Here is a 21,484-nt window from a genome sequence, read left to right as displayed (position 1 = left end):
TTAAAGGTAAAATAAAGACATTCAATCTCTTTATGTAATAATATTACCAAAATAAAAGACAGAATCACATGATAATCTCAATACATACAGAAAAGCAATTGATAAAACCAAATATCCATTTATGAAAAAAATTCCCAACGAACTAGGAATAGAAGGGAACTTCTTCAACCTGATAGAAAGCATCTACAAAAAAACCTATAGCTAGCACTATATACAATGATGAGATGCTGAATGATCTCCCCTAAGATCAGGAACAAGAAAAGGATGCTCTCACCACTTCTATTCAACATTTGACTTGATGTTCTAGTCAGTACAACAAAGGAACAACAAAAAAGAGACATCATATGGAAAAGAAGAAGTAAAACTATCTTTACTTGCTGAAGATATATCATCTATGTAGACAATACTAAGGAATCTATGAGAAACTATGAGAACTAACAAGTGATTAACAAGATTAAGCAAAATCGATTGTATTTTTATATGTTAGCAGTGAACAATCCAAAAATAAAATCAATTCAATTCACAATAGCATCAAAAATGGTAAAATAACTAGGAACAAACTTAACAAAATAAGTACAAAACCCATACACCAAAATCTACAACATTGCTCAGAGAAAATCAAAAGTATATAGAAAGAGAGTCTATGTTGATGGATAGAAAGACTCAATATTTTAAGATGAAAATTCTCCACAATTTATTTGATTTATAGATACAATGTAACCCCTATCAAAATTCTATCGGGTTTTTTGCAGAAATTGTCAAGTGAATCCTAAAATTTATATGGAATATAAGGAATCTAGAACAGCCATAACAATTTTAGAAAAGAAAAGTAATGAAGAAGGAATTACACTACCGGTTTCAAAACATACTATCAACCTACAGTAATCGAGACAATGTAGTTTTGGCGTAAGTTAGATGTATAGATTAATAGAACAGAAGTCCAGAAATAACCTCTTACATTTATGGCTAACTGATTTACAACAAAGATGTCAAGGTAATTATGGGGAAGAGATAGTTTTGGTGATAAAAGCTGCTGAGATATCCATATGTAAAAGATAAAAAATAAATAAAAATGGACTGTGACCTTTATCTCACAGCATATGCAAAATTAATTCAAAATGAATCACCTAAATGTAAAATGTAAAAGCTAATACTATGACATTTGTAGAAGGTAATATAGGAGAAAATTTTTGTGAACTTAGGTTGGCAAAAGTTTCTTAGATACACCACCAAAAGTATGATATACAAAAAGAAAAAAATGATAAATTGAACTTTCTCAAAATTAAAAGCAGTTGCTCTTCCAAAAACACTACTAAGAATATTAGAGACAAAACACAGACTGTGAAAAAATATTTTCAAATAGATATCTGTAAAGAGACTTATATTTATAATTTATAAAGAACAATTGCTAGTCAATATTAAGAAGACAAACAATACAAATAAAAAATGGGCACAAAATTTGAATATGTATTTCACCAAAGATGGAAAAATGGCTAGTAAGCACGTGAAAAGATCTCAAAATCATTAGTCATTAGGGAAATGCAAATTAAAACCACAATGAGATACAGCTAGGCCCTTGCTATAATGACTTGCATAAAAAAACTAAAAAATACCAAGTGTTGATGAGGATGTGGTAGACACATAAAAGAGTGCAGCCACTTTGGAAAGCAGTTTGGCAGTCTCTTGAAAAGTTAAGTATACACTTGTCATATGACCTAGTAATTCTGCTCCTAGTAATTCTGCATATTGGGTGTATGCATCTACATACACCCAATAGAAATAAAAATATATGTCCATGGAAAGACTTGTATAGAATTTTCATAGCCACATTATTCATATTCTCCAAAACTGGAAACAGTTCAAATGTGCATCAGTTGGCAAATCGATAAACAAAATGTGATGTTTTTATATCTTGGAATACTATTCAGTAATTCAAAGAAACAAAAATATGATACTGATTCATGCTACCTCACAAACATTATGCAATGTGAAAGAAGCCAGGTAAAAACAGACTACATAGTTGTATGATGCCATATTTTTGAAGTTCATAGACAAGGCAAATTTTTAGAGACAACAAGCAGAACAGTGGTTGCCTGGAGCTGGAGATGGGAGTAAGTATTAACTGCAAGCAGGCATGAGGAACCATTTTGGGGTGATGGAAACGTTTAGAACTGAATTGCCGTAATTGTTGCACAACTGTCTAGATTTACTAAAAATCACTGAAATGTACACCTATGAAGGGTATGTTTTAGGACATGTAAATTATAGCTCAATAATGCTCTCAAAAATTACAAAGAAAATTTTAGCCACGTAAATGATCTTTAACAATCTTTATCCATTTTGCCTTTCTACTTCATTAATAGGCTACCATTCAGGCTGACCAGAATTTTTCTAATTGTTCATCCATTGTTTCATTATTTGATTCATTTTTCTCCCTTCTTCCTCCGTTTCTACGCACTTTCCAAAGTTTAGGTTATTTGGCTACTCGTTTCTGTCTTTCTCTTTCAAACCTTTAGATCCTCCTCCACTCTCAGGTAATTGGCTATCAACTCTATGCCACTCCATTCCACCCTTTTAAAACCTACTTCTTCTTCCTGTGAAGAGACAAAAGGGAAAGTTCTGGCAAGCAAGGAAGCATCAGCCTTATGTATTAAACATAGACTATAATCAGCAAATCCCACCCTGGGAGGCTGAGTCTGTGTTAAGAAAAGTAATAAGAGAAAACAAGGCGAAATTGTGGAACATGGAACCGGGATCACGTAAATAAAGATTTCAAGAAAAGATGCCTTCATATTTTTCTCTGAAAGAACATTTCAGAACAAGAGTATAACCCTCTTATGTGTTCCTCTGGGATGTGTTCTTAAGTCATAGCCAATACTGGAGGAGGCCACCAAATTTGGCTCTTACATGAAGCCAAGGTACAAGATCTACCTGGGGTCATTTGGGGTCATTAGGGCAATGTGTCCCTTGATACATGCCAGAATACTAGGTTGGAATGGATCACTCGAATCTTGTTTTTTGGTCATGTTTATTACATTATTACATTTGAAGGCCTGAGAGAACTCTTAACTCTGACCTAAGCTGATGTTCTGTGACTGCCAGCTGTAGCTTATACATGTATAGTTATGTTTCAGATGATGGAGTGATATATGAACAGACTATCATACACCAAACTACTGAGAATCATACTTTATAATTACTTTGGGAAAAGCTGTATAAATTTTATTCAGGAATGACTTACTGACACAATGGTTGTAATGGAATCTGATGTATTTAAAGAGTTGTAGTTGGCTCTGCTGGAGGATCAAGTCAGAGGGGTATATTAGTGGGAACTATGGCCAGTCTAAACTATAGCAAGATGTCATTTGTAGGTATAGTCATTACCAACGTTCTTTCACAGCCATAGTTCCATGAATTAAAAAGAAACTTTTACATTTTCATATATTTCTTTAATGTCTGACTTAGTGGAAGACAGCTGGATTCTCTTTCTGCACTGAATTTGTTGTGATATGCTCTTTTGGTTGGTGTTTATGAAGAAAATTGGGCCTCGCACAGATATGTAGTTAGAAATCGTGTATATTCTTCTTTGATACTACACCAAAACTTGACAAGTGGTAGTTTCTTAAGGGTTTTTTTGCAAGGAGGAAACTGAAACCACATTGATAAACTTTTAAAACTGTTAAATCAAAATCCGTTCGTAGATATTGCATTTTGAATGGATTTTTTTACCTATACAAGATTTTGTAATATCATACATTTGTCTCTTGAAAAATATTGGTAGATTGAGTTATGCAGATCTTCTAAATGTTGACACATTTAATTGTATGACATCAGAATCATCACATTCATTAATATCACCACAGGTCTCACCAGAACAGTTATTAAGTATGGGGAAGCTGTCAAGCTCATGGTGGTGGAGACAAGTTTTCCTAAATCCTAATTTTCACCTAACAGCTGGAATTTTATTATTGACAACAAATGCTATCAATTATTTTCCTTGAAGTGACAGTCTCACTTTATTTTCAAGAAAATATCTACCAAATACTAAAGTCTGAGAAACGATAGTTTATCAGTCATTCAAGTAAAAATAGTGTTCTGTGAAAGCAGCTAGTTCAGCTTGCAACTTAATTGCACAAGTACTCTTTCCTCAGAGAATCATCAAGCTTCTGGGTATCATTGCAGTGCACCAGCCACCTGTTTCTCACGAGGCAACACAGTGTTGACCCTTAATCTGTCCAAACCTCATCAAAGGTACCATGGAGAAGTTAAGTTTGTTTCTTTCTTTTTTGATGAAGCAACAGCATTACAAATTTTATTAAATCTCAATTCTTCAGTATATGTCTTTTTAATATTCTGTGTGACAAAATAGGAAATATGCATAAAGCATTTCTGATATTAATTGAAGTGTGTTGTGCTAAATATTTAATCTCTCTGCTTCAGGTCTATGATATAATAAAGGTTTTTTGATTCATTATGCAGTTGGATAAAAATGAAACTTGAGTAGATATTGATCTCTTGGACAGAAAGATTATTTGGGAAGACAACCTAAAACCCATAAGCTAGGTATAACCATGGAGACAGATTTGCCAGGGGAAGAATTTAAGTTACATTTGGAAAACTTACATACACAGTTGAATGTCTCTATCAACACTTATAAAAAGGTGTAAGTAATAGAGGATGACGAAGAGAAATAATCTTTCAAATGTTAAAGGAATATCAGACAATTTAGGAAAATGGATCGCTGCTAATGCATTTTGCAGAAAGAATTCCAGCTCCTTACTGGATAAAAGATATTCTGGTTATTACTAGTGTTTTAGTAAGTCTACTTTTATGAACTAAATATTATAGAAGTTGCTGTAACAAAATGTTTAAGAAAATGCTTCAGAAATATCTAGCAAGGTGGTAATATATCCTGAGTGCAGATGATTTAGAAGACGTTAGAAGTTACATCTAGAGGTCACAAGACTTCCATTATGCTATTGTCATGAAAGTTATATTGTTGCCAATCCTGTACCCTTACTTAAAGCTAAATAAATTTGGTGCTAGGAGAGGCCTATAGAGTCTCTCAAGGTTGGCAGTCAGTCTGAACCCAAGACCATTCCTGCTGGTCAAGCAAATTGGGCAATGCATAATTTAGTCCTCTCCAGATTTATGCTCTCTGGAGCCTTCATGTGAACCAGTGATGCTTTAAGCTAAAAAGGATACTAGGCGTCTGGTTACCCCTCTTCTGTTCAACATATCCTACAATAATCTAAGATGACAAGCCCCTCAGTAGAGTAGATTGTTGGTGAATGTATCTTTCAGGTGTATAATTCAGGAGGAGGTATCAATACCATTAACAATACTATCATCATTAATTTTTTTATGGACCATTAAAAGGGTTGTTAGTGGAGATGGATCTCTCATCTAAGCGTTCCTCTTTCTGATAAAAAGCCAGAGAATAAAACATCAATAACAAGAATTTTTAAAGTGTTTCTTTATATTGCTTGAGAATTTGGAGGGGTTGTTTCTTTTCTGGGGCAACTTCATGATCCTTTTGTAGAGGTTCATTGAATCTCATTACTCAGACTCTGAGACCAGAAACTGGAATCTCAAATACTTTAATGCTATTGCATTCTTTCATGCTCAACTTCTACCTTAATTACCTCAAAGAAACACTTCTTCAAAGTTGGCTTCCATCAATTCCTGTATCACAGGTCTTCACCCATCAATTTAAGGATTGAGTCTTAAATACTTCTTCAAGAAATCTTATATTGTCTACAACGCCAAATCTAAATTACGTTGCTATGCAAGATATTCCTTCTTTAATTAATTGATTCATAAATTGATACATTTATTCAGACCTAAATTTGTGCCAAACACTGGCCTCTGAAAAATAGAATGCAGAAGTTACAGACAGAATAATTTCTGTCAAACACTTTGTGGTCTAGAAAAAGAGATAGGAAAGGAAAGAAAAGTATCTTTAATAGAAGTGTTTTAGAAAAGGATTAAAAGACATTACAAAAGTACAGAAAAGCCTATAATGACAAGGAGCCTGGAAAAATAAGCCAATGCATATTTGACTTAGTACAAGAAAAGCAAATCTTTTACCATTTAGATCCTCCCCTCTCCAGTGGCAGTCAAATTAATACCATAATGCCTCATGAAATTACCATGCCTTTGGTCATACCATTCCATCTCCAATAACATCAATATCCCCTTCATCTGCCTATCTGAGTACTAAACATCGATAGGTTCATGAAGTTCTAATCAGCAGTGAAGCTGTCCCAACTATTCAAGCCCTAACAGATATTCCTCCCCACTCACTTTCTGATGAACTCTCATAATATTTTAGCATGTTCCATCTAATTTAACAGTTCAATAATGGTATAGGATATTTTCTGATTATTTCACTGTGAATAAGGATTATCTCTTACAAAATACATTAAACTCCTTATGAGTTATGACTGTGTCTTATTTATCCTATGTATTTTTCAGAGCATCTAGTTTAGTAACAAGCACATAAAAATCTATATACATTAAATTATAATTTGTCCAAGAAAATATATAACATGTGTTCATAATACACATGTTATATAACATGTGTTCTTAATACACATATATATTAGAACTTGGCTAGCAGTGTTTTTGATTGTTGGGTTTTTTTGCCAAATTCAATAAGCAAGTTTACTAGAATTCCAAGAAATCACTCCTACTCTATTTGGAATACTGTTTTTTTCCTAAGATAACCTCTCTTTGAAACATCTCAATATCCAAGTGGTTTTCTGTTATCTGAGTATGCTTTGACATTGTAACATAATTTACAACGAGAGAGTTGACAAGGAAGGAGATCTTTTTTCGAAAAAACAGCTGAAAAAAGCTAAAAATATTTTGGTGATATACAGTAAAGAAAAAAAGCATAAAACATAATGTACATTTTTGTTTCTTCTAGGGTGTTTTCAAATTTCAAGTCAATTATCTAGTAAACCAGCAATATCTAGAACTGTAATAAGAAACGATATTGTCAAAATTAAAAATGCTCAACTCATGATTTTAAAAACAATCACATAAGCTTCATAAAAAATGCAAGCATCAAGGCATTAATTACTGAAATTGGACCATGGACAGTTTTCACTATGACAACCCAAAAACATGCTAGATAAATGTAAAAGTAAATTAATTTAATTGCAATTACAAATACATTTTCTTTGAAAAACTGATAAATATATCAAGGAAGGGGAATGATGATTGAAAAATCATATAAAAGCCAAATGTGAGAATTCTTTTTTTACTGATTTGTATAGGTAAAATGCAGATGTTTGTGATCACTATATTGATATCATTAATATTTCCCCTAAGTTTAACAAATGGGAAAGCTTAATCTACACAACATAAATCTTAAGGTCTTAAGAGATATTCAGATGTTACAAATTTCATAATGTTTAATTTGATATGTCGTATTTTTCATGTATGATAAAACTAAAACATAATATGACCTTTTTTCCTAATGCACTAGCAATTACTGAAGGTCAGAAATTAATTATTATTAATTCCTTTAATCCCTATGATTTGGCACAGTATAGAGCAATTTAGACATTTGACACAATAAATAATTTTCAAATAAATGTGTTAATTATTGAACTTTGCCTTTCTAAAAGCATATATAATTAATTTCTCATTATATGTTTCAGTCAGATTGTTTAGTCTCTCAACAGCTTTCATCAGAAAGATTCTTCTGGATAATTAAGTTAGTAAGTACTATGGTCTGGGAATACTAATATATCTGCAGTTTAGTTGATTAACTTTTTAAAATGCAGTAGCTTGAAATATAGGTAATTTCCCAACACTCATACAGAAATTACATAACACTTATTTTACCTACATCCATTATTTCCTTTATCCATTCATTCATTAAACAAAAATTTATTAAAGATCTACGTGCCAGGGGGCTGGCCCCGTGGCTTGGCAGTTGAGTGCATGCGCTCTGCTACTGGCGGCCCTGGTTTGGATCCCAGGCGTGCACCGACGCACCGCTTGTCTGGCCATGCTGAGGCAGCGTCCCACATACAGCAACTAGAAGGATGTGCAACTATGACATACAACTATCTACTAGGGCTTTGGGGAAAAAAAGGATGAGGATTGGCAATAGATGTTAGCTCAGGGCCGGTCTTCCTTAGCAAAAATAGGAGGATTGGCATGGATGTTAGCTCAGGGCTGATCTTCCTCACCAAAAAAAAAAAAAAAAAAAGTCTATGTACCAGGTGCCGTGCAAGAGGTTGAGTACATAATGGTAGTGAAAAAAGAAAGAAAATAAAGAGAGAAAATGACTAAGTCTTTACTCCACTTGAGCTTATAATCTACTAGGAGAAACAGATAGAATTATATTTAGAAACTTGAAATGTGCTATGAAGGAAAAATAAGGATGCTCTGGGATAATAAAGGGGACATAATATAGCAAGAGAGTCATGGAAGGCTTCTTTGAGGAAGTGACATTTAAATTGAGATCTAAATGATGAAAAACATAAATAGGAGTTATCTAGTCAGAGTGGAAGCATTATAATAAGCAAGAGAAAGGTGAATAGTAAGTAGTGAAATTGGAGAATAATCAGGAATCTGGTTATGCAGGTTTCCAACTAGGGGCTTTATTCTTACAGCAGTGGAAAATCATTGAAGGGATCCAGCATGGGAATTATTAATTTGATTTCAAATTTCAAATGGCCCTCTTGCTGCTGAATTGAGAAGAGGGAGAGAGATGTTAATAAAGTCCAAAGAAGAGTATTGCAGTGGTCTATGTAAAAGCTGATGGTGACTTTTGCTAGGATAGTGGAAGTGGGAAGAAAATCAAGTAGATGTATTCAAAAAGTATATGAGGAAAAATTGGTAGGACTTGGTAATTGGGAGGTGGGAGTAAATGAGAATGTGGCAAGAATAACTCTCTGGTTTCCAGCTTGAACAATTAAATGGAGGTCGTTGTATTTTCTTAGGTGAAGAATATCATCCATTTGAACAAAATAGAGATGTTGCAACAAAGCTTCAAATTCAACTAATGTCTGCAACATGAATGAGTAACCTATACAAATTAAGAATCATGATTTAGGTTATATGTTTTGATTTTAAAGCAAATGAATTTTAGGTAAGAAATCATAGTATGGTCTTTAGCAAAATTAAATTGGTTCAAATATCAAAAATAAAATTACGTACAAATGTAAAAACATGTTTACTTTTTTGTATGGTTTGCTCACCACATCTTTGGCTGGTGCAATACTAAATTTTACCAAGACTTTAAATAAATATAATCCTCAAACTTTAATCATGATATCACAAACACACAAACACTGCACACACATTTGCCACATAGAAAAATATTATTTGACATAATATAAATTGTCAAAAGATATTAAAATACTAAAATATTAAAGTCTTATCTTAATTTTATTTATAATGTTGGAAATTATTTTAAAAACTTTTAATATATAATTTTACATATAATTTTTGTGTGTCCTCCACAGAGTTGCTAGCTGGATATGTGGGAGTATTCTGGAAAGAACAGTTAATTCTGACTTGCTAGCAAAATAAAGGCTTTATTAGAAAAGTAACATTTGAACTGTGTGTTACAGAATGAAAAAAGGTGTAATTTGGATCAAACCTTAAAACTTGAGAAAGAAGTCAACGGGCATGGAATGGGAAGGATATTCCACGCTAAAATTAAACAAAACAAAATCCTGTATATGATCCCAAAGTTGATTACATGGAAGAATGTAGTAGAAGATGAGACAAAGATATCTACAGTATTACATAAATGTTCTTGACTGCATGTGTGGAGACTGGACTCTTTCTTGCATAGGCTTTCTAGAAGAATGGAGACCTGTTCTGACTTGTGTTTCAGAATTATCATTTGTAGCAGGGTGGAGGGGAATCTGCAGAAATAGTGTTGTCAATCAGAGTCTACTGTAGTGGCCTGATTTATGGCCATGCATAGGCATGGAGAAGGAAACGATGATAGACAGATTCATTTTGAAATAGCAATTTCCGAAACTGGACAATTATCTGGATGCATGCAGGTTAAGGAGGGAGAAAAGAAACAGGATGCTGAGGTTGCTAGCCTGAAGCCTGTGTAATCTAAGATTAATTGGGCCCTTCACAATATAGTAGCTTCCACAGGGGTCAGGTTATACTTGTTTGTATCTGTGTGTGTGTGTGTGTGTGTGTGTGTGTGTGTGTGTGTTTCTGTATTAGAAGAAAGATAACGGATTAGTTCATTTATCTTGGAATATGTCCAGTTTGAAGTGCCTGTCAAAAATTCACATTGCCACATCCAACAGATATCTGCAATGTCAGCTTGATGCTAAGGTCATCACAAGGCATTTAACTTTCGCAGACACAAGTATACAGACACGATGATTGAAAACTTGGTAATAGATGAAATAGAAGAGACCCACATATTGATTTTTGGGGAATGTTAATATCTAGAGAGCGAGAATTGGGCCAGTCCTGGTGGCCCAGTGGTTAAGTTTGGTGTGTTCTGCTTTGGGGCCCTGGTTTGGTTCCTGGACGTGGACCTACACCACTTGTCTGTCAGTGGCCGTGCTGTGGCGGTGGCTCACATACAAAAGGAGGAAGACTGGCAACAGATGTTAGCTCGGAGTGAATCTTCCTCAGCAAAAAAAAAGACAAAAAAGAAGAGTGAGAATTAAACAAGGAGCCAGCAACAAAGTCCCTCAGTCACCAGCAAGGTGGGATGAGAACCAGGGAAGTTTTCCATAAAACAGCAAAGTTGAGAGTTTTACATAAATTAAAGACTGAGAAATACTTTTGTATTTGACAATTAGAGATAGACTCAGATTTATGATTTTTATATGATTTTAGTGGTATGATGTGACTAAAAGCCACATGATATTAATAAAATTAATAAAATAATAATTATAAATAATAATAAATTAATAAATTCTCTAAATTTATCAATCAATGCAAGTGCCTGAATATATCAGAGTGAGATAGCAGCATGAAGTTCTGTCTGGGGGGAGTGTTTAGACCAGGGCACAGGGGGGATATAAGAATGTTTATAGTCCAAAGAGAAAGAATCGGTAGGTAGGAAGAGATTATTGTAGTGAAAGAAAATGGAAAGAAATGGAGTAATTAGCAGAGCACAGGTGAAAGTGAGGGGAAGGAATGGACTTTAAAGCATGAAGAGGAAGGAGAAGCATGACAGAAGAAAATAAGGACTGAGGAATCGGAAAAATGGAAAGAGGTGAGGTGAGAGTTAAAGGACTCAGCTCTATATGGGACTCCATCTTAATGAATTCAGAATTCCAATCTTCAGAAGTACAGAAATATTGTTCAAGTTTAAGGTAGTTTTTCTCAAAATTGGCTGCATGTTACAGCTGCTTTGTTTTATTAAATAAAATCTCTCCAAGTGACTCTACTATGAACGGCCAGATCATTTAAATAAAAATATCTCAGGATAGAGTCCATATATCAATATTTAAAAAATTTCTCAGGTAGAACTCTAATATTCAATTAGGATTAAAGAACCACTGATTTAAGAGAACTGTAAAACTTTAGGAACAGCATCTGTGGAGTAGAGATTGGATAGTTAACTACTGATATTAAAATCTATATCTTCAAAATATTAAAATTGTATACCAAAACCTGTATCTTTAATATAGAACAACTGGTTTTTCAAGAAAACTAGCACTGTGTGAAATGTGACATTAAGACAATAGAGCATGATATCCATTAGTGTCAATCTGTAAGATTTCATTGGTGGCCTACAAAATGGTCTTTCACGCAGCATAAAACATGCTGCATGTACTGAAAAAAATCATCCTCACTCATGCCAGTAATTTCCCCCTAAACCCAAGATGTGCTAATAACCTGATTACATTTCATTTCTAGTTATGAAAGATGTAGATGGTGTTTTATGGCAGTGCTCCTTTAAGTGTAATTCATGAACCATATACATCAGAATCAGTCTGTTCCTTTTTACAGTAATCAAGCATAAGAGATATAGATGAAGTCAGAAGACCAATTTACTACCGAGAACTTTTAACAAGGACCTGATGACTCACATCTTTGTAACCAACCTATCCACTTCTTGTAGGCAAGGATAGCTACCTCATACTAAGAAGATAGTGGACTCAAATAATTACATATGTACTTACATCAGGCCAAGATACTCTCATGGCTACAGTGGAAATGATAGATTAAAAATGATCTGATTGTAATACTTAAAATCAGTTATCCAAGGTTCTCCTTGCTAGAGATTGCTCATTGTCACCTTTGTTTCTAATACTTTCACTCTTTTTTGATGTCAGATTACTAACCAAAAAATAAACTGATTGATCTTCTGTTGGATTAATGGAGAAAGGCAGTGTTGATGAGGGGTGAGGGGTGGGTGCAGCATAAAGACCTATTTTGTGACCCTTAAAATGCAGTTGAAAGATCACAGTTCTGAATCATTTTGCTTTGTTTTAATATTTTTCTCTCAATGAGAAATTTATTTCCTTTTATTTCTAGGCCCTTGGAGGATGTTTTATAGCCACACTGCTCTTTTATCACATACCAGGAATAACATTAAAAATACTAACTATAAAGCTTCATTTCTTGGCATTTAAATAATTTAAAAAATTAGAGGCATATAAACACAAACAACAATTTATCTTCATAACCCACATAGTTCAGGAAAATATATAAAATATGAATCTTTAAAGGCAAGGCAAGATCTGTTTTATAAAGAGATACATAAGGGAAATTAACTTTTGTAGCCTGCAAATGCCAGAAATAAGCTTTTGATGCCCTGTGGCAAATATTTTTGAAATACAGTTCCATCACATAACTGCTATCGTGTTCTTAGTTACACTTTTCAGTTCCCTGCTGGCCTATTTTTCTGTATAAACTTACTTTTGTTTCCAATTATGTTCTTATAGAGATGAGAATCAGGTTTAATTAAATAAGAACATGAAAATAATTGTCAGTCCTTTATCTGTATAAATTATAATTTTACTCCCTATGAAAGAGTGCCTTGGTAAAGAAAAATGCAGCTCTCTAGGTCCATCAATTGACTAGAAAAAAAGGCCAATACATTTATACCTTCCTATTCATTCATATCTACTTCTCTGCATTTCTTTCTTTCATCCTCAAGTAAACATTTACTAAGCACTACTATATTAAGCATCTACCATGCGCCAGGCACTATGATTACAGATGCTATGGATACAGAAACAAACTAATTACAGTTCTGCCCTCAAGACAAAAGGGTAAAAAGGTGAATTTCATCAATATGACAAGCGCCACAATCAAGACATGAGTACAATATATTGTGGCTGTTTGAAACCTTTTCCCCCACTACTACGTACAGAGCAGAGGATAGTCACACACAAGAAAGATGGACTTTCAGATGCACATCCAGTGCCCAGGCTATAACGTCACCCCTTTCTATATCACTCAAGAAAGCATATCCTGAGGCTGGCCCCATGGCCTAGTGGTTAAGTTTGCTGTGCTCCGCTTCGGCAGCCCGGGGTTGGATCCTGGACGCAGACTTACACCGCTCGTCAAGCCATGCTGTGGTGGCAACCCACAGACAAAATAGAGGAAGATTGGCACAGATATTAGCTCAGGGCAAATCTTCCTCAGCAAAAAAGACAAAGAAAGCATATCTTAATCCAATAAATAAAACAGAGATAGCACTGAATTATTTCTAATTTATATTAACAATTATATCATGCAAAGTTGGTAATAATTCGTTCTCTGAATAAATATTTACTGCATGGTTAATATGTCTGGCATGTGCTGGCACTACAGTGGCAAACAAGACAGGCAGTCACTGATCCCTTAGAGTTCGCAGTTTGGGGTAGGGGAAAGAAGAAAATCAGATAATTTCAGATGGTCATAGTGGCTATGACAGTGATGAAGAGAGGGTAAGCTACAGAGAAAGAAAGTGTGAGTGGGGGTGTGTGTTGGGAGGCTATTGCCTAGTGTCAAAGCTGTTAGGGAAGTTTTCTCTGAGGAAGTGACATTTTGAGCTGGGTCTTATATGATGAAAGTGAGTTAACCCTGTAAAATCTGGGGTAAGAGTGTTCTTGATTAACAGAAAATAGTGTACAAAAGCCATGAGGCATATTGTTAACCGTTTCTTCCCAAACATTTCACACTGATAAGGACACACCACTGTATCACGGTATCTTGGCTACAAACTACTGTGTTCCTGGCGGGTTGTAAGTACAGAATCTATTAAGGAAGAATTACTAGGAACTACCTCCTGAAAACTACTGAAGAGTGCTTCCTTAGAAGTAAAAGAATCTAAAGGATAAGAGAAAGTAATCAAGCCATAAATAGAAGAGATCAAATTAGAGGAGATAATTGGAGAAAATGAGACAGAGCAAGGCGCATTCAGGTAACTGGAGGTAGTGCAGTAGGACTGAAGCATATGAATAGGAAGAGAAGGCCAAAGATGGAGCGGGAGAGAAAAACAAGAAACATAACACAAAGACGTATAAGACGTAAAAGTACATTGTTGAGGCATTAGGACTGCTTTTCTAATACTCCGAACTATTTATCAAATACTAAAATATATAGATATGTAAATTTATTTATTAGTATGTATTATATATTATTATATATTGTATATATTATATATAATATATTATTATATATTGTATATATTGTATATAATGTATTATTATATATTGCATATAATGTATTATTATATATTATATATTGTTATACAATATATATTATATAAAATTTAGTAATACTTTGGAGGCATTCAAACACTCTAAAAAGTATATAGAATCATGGCCTTCCTGGCCTGAAAGTAACTTAAATTTATTAAGTCTAACTTTCAGATTTAGATGAAAATCTAGACCAGTAGTCTTTACGTGGCTGGGCAACTGAAACCATTGGGGTTTGTTCTTTTAATACTGATTACCTAAGTATTGCTCATAGAGCTTCAGATCCAGGAAGGCTGAAGTGAATCTTGGTCATCTGTATTTCTAAACAGCTCCGTAGATAATTTTGATATACAGCCAGTTTGGAAAATAGTAAAGTCAACTATACTCCAGATGAAAATCCTCAAGAAAGAATATTACTTGTTTATGATTTATACTCAGAGTACTCAGAGTACAAAAAAAGATTTTGAGATAACATAATTTATTCAAATGCGATAAGTACAATTAATGGTAAAAATAAGACAAATCAAAGATAGATAAAGATTTTGCCAGATTTCTGTGTTTTCAATGATACCATCTACTATGTAATCTTAATTTTCTCTGTTGTAATGATTCCATTTTATGTCTAGGTAACCAATGTCTAATAGTATTATCTGCCAATTTATTAATGCAGTCCTTTGATTTATCACCAAAAGAAATTTAACCCATTTCTACAACAGTTCAAAATAATTTGAAGTTTTAAACTACATGTCTAATACTTGAAGTTTCAGTATATTAAATATCTTCATTATATTAATTAATTAAATATGTTCAGTATATTAAATTTTTAAAAAATCAAGTATAAATATGTCAAAGAGCTGTGTTTACATCTAATAACTAGTTAATTCTACTTTAAAGTGTATATAGATATACTTTTATTTGAAAACGAAACATAAATTTAAAGCTTTTTAAGCTAAATTATACCATTCAATAAGTCTAAAATTCATTTGCATTTTCTAAGCAAATTCTTAACCAACACAGTGCATAATGCCCATGGAAATAATTGCTTTGAGTCTATCCTCATATTATGTGGGTAGTTACCTGTATGACACTGTCCCCGGGGCTCATGTCTGTATAAACATAGACATCATAAGATATTTCAGGAAAGGTTGGAGTGTTATCATTTGCATCCATCACCCGAATATTGACAATAACTGGCTCGCTTTCTTGCACACCATCAAATGCTGTTATCTTTGGGGGTAGAAAAATACATTTAATAAAGATTCATGCAAACATAAGCAGTACAGAATTCACTCTTACAATTCAAGAAGTTTCTTACATGTAATTTACAGTTTAAAAGAGTGCTAAAATGTTTAGTTGATAAAAGGAAGTGATAAAACTAGATCAGTACATATAATCAAAGTGCTTTAATGTGCTAAGAGGTAATTATGGAGGATTCTGTTTTATTGTTAATGTATTCAATTCTAATAAGCAGATACACAAAATACCTTAGAGGCTTGAAGTGGGCCAATAACATGGGTGATTCTTAGGAGTTAACTACTATTTAATCTTTAAAAAATTAATGAAAAATATTTTCCAATTACATATTTTGTATACAACAGTTGCTTTTATAGCCGACATACTTGTATCAGTCGAGAAAGCAGGTGCCCTGGATATGTAATATTTTTTTCATTCACAAAATTCATTCACAGTAATTCACAAAATGGCAATTTTTAAAGGACTCGGCATTAGTTAATAGTGATATTTTAATTACATTATTAAATTTTTAAGGTCTGACAAACAAAATCAGTGCTACAACACTACTACTGCTGTTTTGAATGACTTCTGAAATCCATTCCATATCTAAGTTTTAACTGTCACTTTAGGTTTTCTGGAAGCTCTAGTTCTGCTGTGTAAGTTTCTCTAGAAAGAACTCCTATATAAGTCCCATTACCTGTACTTTTCCATCAGCTCATATTCTTCTTATAACTGAATAAAATCTAGTTCACAAATTTGTATAATAGATAGAACTTCCTTTTTATCTGTATTCACTCTCAACCCTCTTGGTCATATGCGTATGTCTCGTAATAACTATTTACAATCACAGCTTTAATACTCTTTCCACTTTTTTCTTGATTTAACTAACTTGGGGTTTCTCCATCTCAATACTATTAAATTTTGAGCTCGCTAATTCTTTCTTGTGAGGTGCTGTCCTGCGTATTATAAGATGGTTAGCAACATCCTTGGTGTCCACCCACCAATTCCAATAACATCCCCTCATAGTAGTGACAGCCAAATATGTCTCCAGACACTGTCAAACGTTCCCAGGGGAAGGGCAGAAGGGGTGTGTGTGCGGGGAGTAGGAGCAGGCAGGGATCATCTCCATTTAAGAACCACTGGCCCAACCCTGTGACAAAACTAAAAATGCAATAACAAAAAATGAAATAAAATAAAGGTTAAGAAATAATTCTTGACTTCATGGATTCTAGTTTATAATATCTTAATTGAAATCAATCATGAGTGCAGGGTGAAAAATGAAATTCTCATTTTGTTGTTTTCATCTCAAAAGTTATTTTTCTTCTGTTAGAAAGAATGATAACACAGCTACACAAAGTTACGAACAGAAAAAGGAGAAATATGTGTGAGAAATTTTTATTATTGATATTGTCCGTGATATTATCTGAAAATATTGCATTTTTTCTCTCAAATCATTGATCTCTTCAATTTTAAACAGACATCTCTTTGTTACGTACACACATATACATATATATATGAAATCTCTTTACCGAAAAGGTGTAAGTTTGCTGTTCTTCCCTGTCCACTGGCTGCAGTAAGGCGAGGTAGCGAGTGATACCAGTCTGTGTGACGGTGAAGACTGAGGTGTAATCATTCAGAAAAAGGTGAAGCTCTGGGTCTTTCGTCTTTGAAAAAAAATGCCATTATTTAAAATGTTGAATAAATAATGCAGCTATTATTAGTCCATTACCTGGAAATTAATTTTTCAAATTTATTACAAAAATATACATAATTGTATTAAGCATATCTAAAAAAGAGATGTAACTAGATATTTACTCATAATTGAGCTAAACTATTCAAAGACAATTACTCATTCTGTGGGAAACAAAATACTGAAATAAGTACTAGTATAATTAATGTGAATAAAAGGAAAAAGAGTAGGAAGAAGGATAGAAGACAAGACAATTCAATTGACTATATTCCTATTGATTATTTAATATCCATATTTTCCAGAACTTCATCAGGCTCAAGAAATAAAAAATAAATTCAAGAAAAGGAAATTGAGGCCCAGAATTTTAGATTTTAGCTGTAGGATTTTACAATTACTTCATTTATAGAAATAAACTGCACATATGCATATTACTATCCTTTTCTCACGTTTAATGTAAAATAGAAATAAAATTGGTTATGTATCATTCGTTACCTGTAAATATCATGCATGCTCTTTCTTATTTTAATGCTGTAAAGATTCTCTAGAGGGAAACATAGTATTTATTTTAATTAAAATATTTCAGAAGATTAGACTGAAAATATATGAATTGACTACATGTGTCTGATAAAAGAGTTTAGAAAAAAATGATATATACATAAAAAGGAAGTGATTGTAAAAGTTCAAGACAAAGGTAATTAACTAAGCATTGGAAATCCTTCACTATTTTATTGCCGTCCCCAAAAGATAAGCCATTAATCTCTGCAATTCAGAGAAAGAACAAAGACATAATGTGAGGAGGCTTGGATTGGTGTCTGCATAGTGGAATAAGAAGGAAGATGGAACAAATAAAAGGGGAAAATTGAGAGAGAGTGGCTTATCAAGAAGGCTATGAAAAAAATAACAACAGGGACGATACAAGGAGGCAAGGTGTTTTCATAGATTATGGCAACTTTTAAAATATTATACATCATATGGTATGAAATGTGACAATATGATAGATTTACTTTTCTAAGTCTGGTGTCAAGGACTGAGGGCAAAGTAGAGAGTCTGGAATTGTTAAACACGCTAATTTGAAAAAAAAATTAGAACTCACATTTCAAAAATTTCTATGTAAATGTGAGAAAGTTGAAATGCACAGTTATATTAAAAGGTGGGCATGGTTTGATCCACAAGATACTTTAATCTATACATCTTTTTAAAATTCAATACGTGTATATTTCAAATAACTTTGAAATGAATGTTTCCATTGGAACCTGTCACAGTTCTGTATTCGTAATATCTCATATCAGGATAGCTTCTATGTCCATGATTTTGATATAAGGTCAGCGTGCCACATTTATCGTGGAACAATAAAAAATTAATACCAAAGATAATAATTTCCCTTGGTCTATTTATTATAAAATAATCAAAATTGTTAAGAGTTGTAAGAAATCAAGAGGCTTTACACTGATATTTTCAAACAAGCACTTCAGGCGTCTTCATTTCATGGTCATGACCCCAATTGCTCAGCATGGCTAGGAAGTGGAGTATGTTGGTTGATCAAATAAGTTAGTTAGTAAAAAGTTGACTTACTTATTTTAAAAAGGTAAATTATAAAACACGTATAACCAAACATATTTTGAACCACAGTTTGAAGATCTTTACTTTGTATACTTTAGAATAAATTGTAATAAAATTCAATTGTTATTTTTAAATTATCAAAAATGTTAATTAGCATGCAGTTTCTATTAATAAAAAAACTAAATAAGTATGTGTCTGCCATTTTTTAGTGTTTATCCTTGATTTTACCTATCCTGGTAAAATTGGTAGGTTTTTAAATTCATATTATTTGTCTGTTCTCTAAATGTACTAACATTGTACTAACAATGGTGCCAACATACACAGCTCCTTGACTCACACTTTTACACTATTAGTAATCCAAGGTGGGCAAGTTTTGCTATGTGACTTGCTTACCAAATATTTACTTCTTTCCCTTTGTTCAAATGCCTTAGTCATTCTCTACTTCCTTTATACCTAATCCTCTCTCAATTTCTCTTCTTCCTTTCAATTATAGCATCTGTTAGTAAATTTGTTAGGTATATTCATTCACATACTCACCACAAGCTGCAAGCATTTTTAACTTCAGGTATTGTGATGGTGTGATACTGCAGTGAGTGCTGCGTTGTGAAGCAGTTATGTATATGTGACTGTAGTATAATACGCTTGTGTCACCAACACCACTGTTCATTTTACCAATTTATGAAAGCTACAAGATTTTCATTGTCAAATGCTTCCATTTGAAGATAATATACACACCAGGACATCATTAACAGACTCTCTCATATTTGATAACCAGAAACATTAAAGACCTTTTGATAACTTAATTGTCTCTCCTTTAAGTTCTATTATAATAATTAGCTAGAGATTAAAAACATTTCCCAGAACTGCAGATTATTTATTTTATGTAAAAAAGATAACATAATACATAAAACTAGCATTGCACAGGCATATTATAGCTTATTCTAATCTGTCCTGCACAGTCAGTGTCTGATTAAAATATAACTTTTGAAGTTTATGAATATTTAAAGTAGTAACCTTTTATATTTCTATATAGCATACATAGATGTTATTGGTGAATATCTAGGTATTTCTTTAAGTACAAGAATTTAAGAAGGGAAATTTGGAAATGTTCAGCCAATTATCACTCAATGTTTAATACCTTAGATTTATTTGTAAGTATAATACTAGCTTCAGGTGTGGCATATTACGAATGTAAATAGAGAGATAATACTCTGGCTTATTATCCTGATAGGGACAGTAGATTTTATGTAGTCTTTGTGTCTATAAATTTATTTCAAATAAATATTAGTTTTATAAATCAATATGTACAGAGAGGGTTGATTAATAAACCTTCTTTTTCCCCCTGACATAAAGTAATATTATTTTATTCTAAAGTACAAATTCAGTGTATAACAAAAGTATAATACATTACTTCCTTGATTTGTGTATTATTTTCTGGAAGGGTAGAATAAACTCTGAAATTCACTCACAGCGCAGAAAAAATGAATGCAAAAGTAAACATACATACAAATGCAAAGGTAAACAAACATATGAATGTAAAATTAAAAAATCACATCACGTAGAAGAAATACATTCAAAGATGACAGTTTATTGGATTTGAAACCAATTTTGGGTTTCCAATGGGAATCAAAATTGATATCACACACACATATTATATGCATCCTTATATATACACTCATACAACACTGAAATGTATATATATTCGCACATATATATGTATGCATACTTATGCACGTACATATAAATTGCAAAGCATAACAGGAAAATGACAGAAAGTTTAATCTCATCTGCCAATTGAATTAGTTGACAGTAGTTGTCTGAAGTTCCTTATTCAAAAAGGTTAGATCTCAAGCTTAGAATCTTTCAGAAAGAATGTGGTGATGAATTTGCCACAAAAAATATGTAATAGTTAAATAATCTTTGTTTAAGTTCATATGCAATTTGGATACAAATTTAAATTATATCTTTATATACGTATATATTTAAAGTAGTTGTGGATGTCTTTATAAGTGATAATGAAGTAATTGCCTACTTGTTTTAGTAGAAAAGAAAAAGAACAAGGTAATGAACCACAGCAATTAAAAAACGGCAAACACAAAATTAACACCTAGTACCTACAGGAACTCCACCAGGTGGAACCTATATGCAAATTAAACAATTAAAAAAAGTAAAGATAAAAAACCACAAACACACATATGGCATACAATGTACACTACTAAAAAACAAACAATAAAACATTTTCCAGTACATTTAAACTAACAGCTTTTTCCAAGGTATATTTTTTTCTTAGTATTCTGACACATCATAACACACATTGCATAACCTCTGTTGATTATTATCTCCTGTCATTTTT

The 21,484-nt window shown here is 32.8% G+C and overlaps 1 protein-coding gene across 7 annotated transcripts in view; it reads right to left on the bottom strand.

Moving 5' to 3' along the window:
* Positions 1 to 21,484, bottom strand: part of PCDH15 (protocadherin related 15) — a 1,681,754-nt gene that overhangs the window by 324,636 nt on the left and 1,335,634 nt on the right. For all 7 annotated transcript variants that reach the window (XM_087432193.1, XM_087432194.1, XM_087432195.1 and 4 more), the window contains 2 exons: positions 17,411 to 17,545; positions 15,726 to 15,875 (listed from right to left, as the gene is read on the bottom strand). In XM_087432193.1, coding sequence (XP_087288319.1) covers positions 15,726 to 15,875; positions 17,411 to 17,545 — 285 coding nt within the window. The remainder of the gene's footprint in view (positions 1 to 15,725; positions 15,876 to 17,410; positions 17,546 to 21,484) is intronic.

The sequence above is a fragment of the Ceratotherium simum genome, chromosome 6, assembly GCF_057802395.1.
Source record: "Ceratotherium simum simum isolate JZ-2026a chromosome 6, ASM5780239v1, whole genome shotgun sequence".
Classification (NCBI taxonomy): Eukaryota; Metazoa; Chordata; class Mammalia; order Perissodactyla; family Rhinocerotidae; genus Ceratotherium; species Ceratotherium simum.
This window is presented reverse-complemented; position numbering and strand designations above follow the sequence as displayed.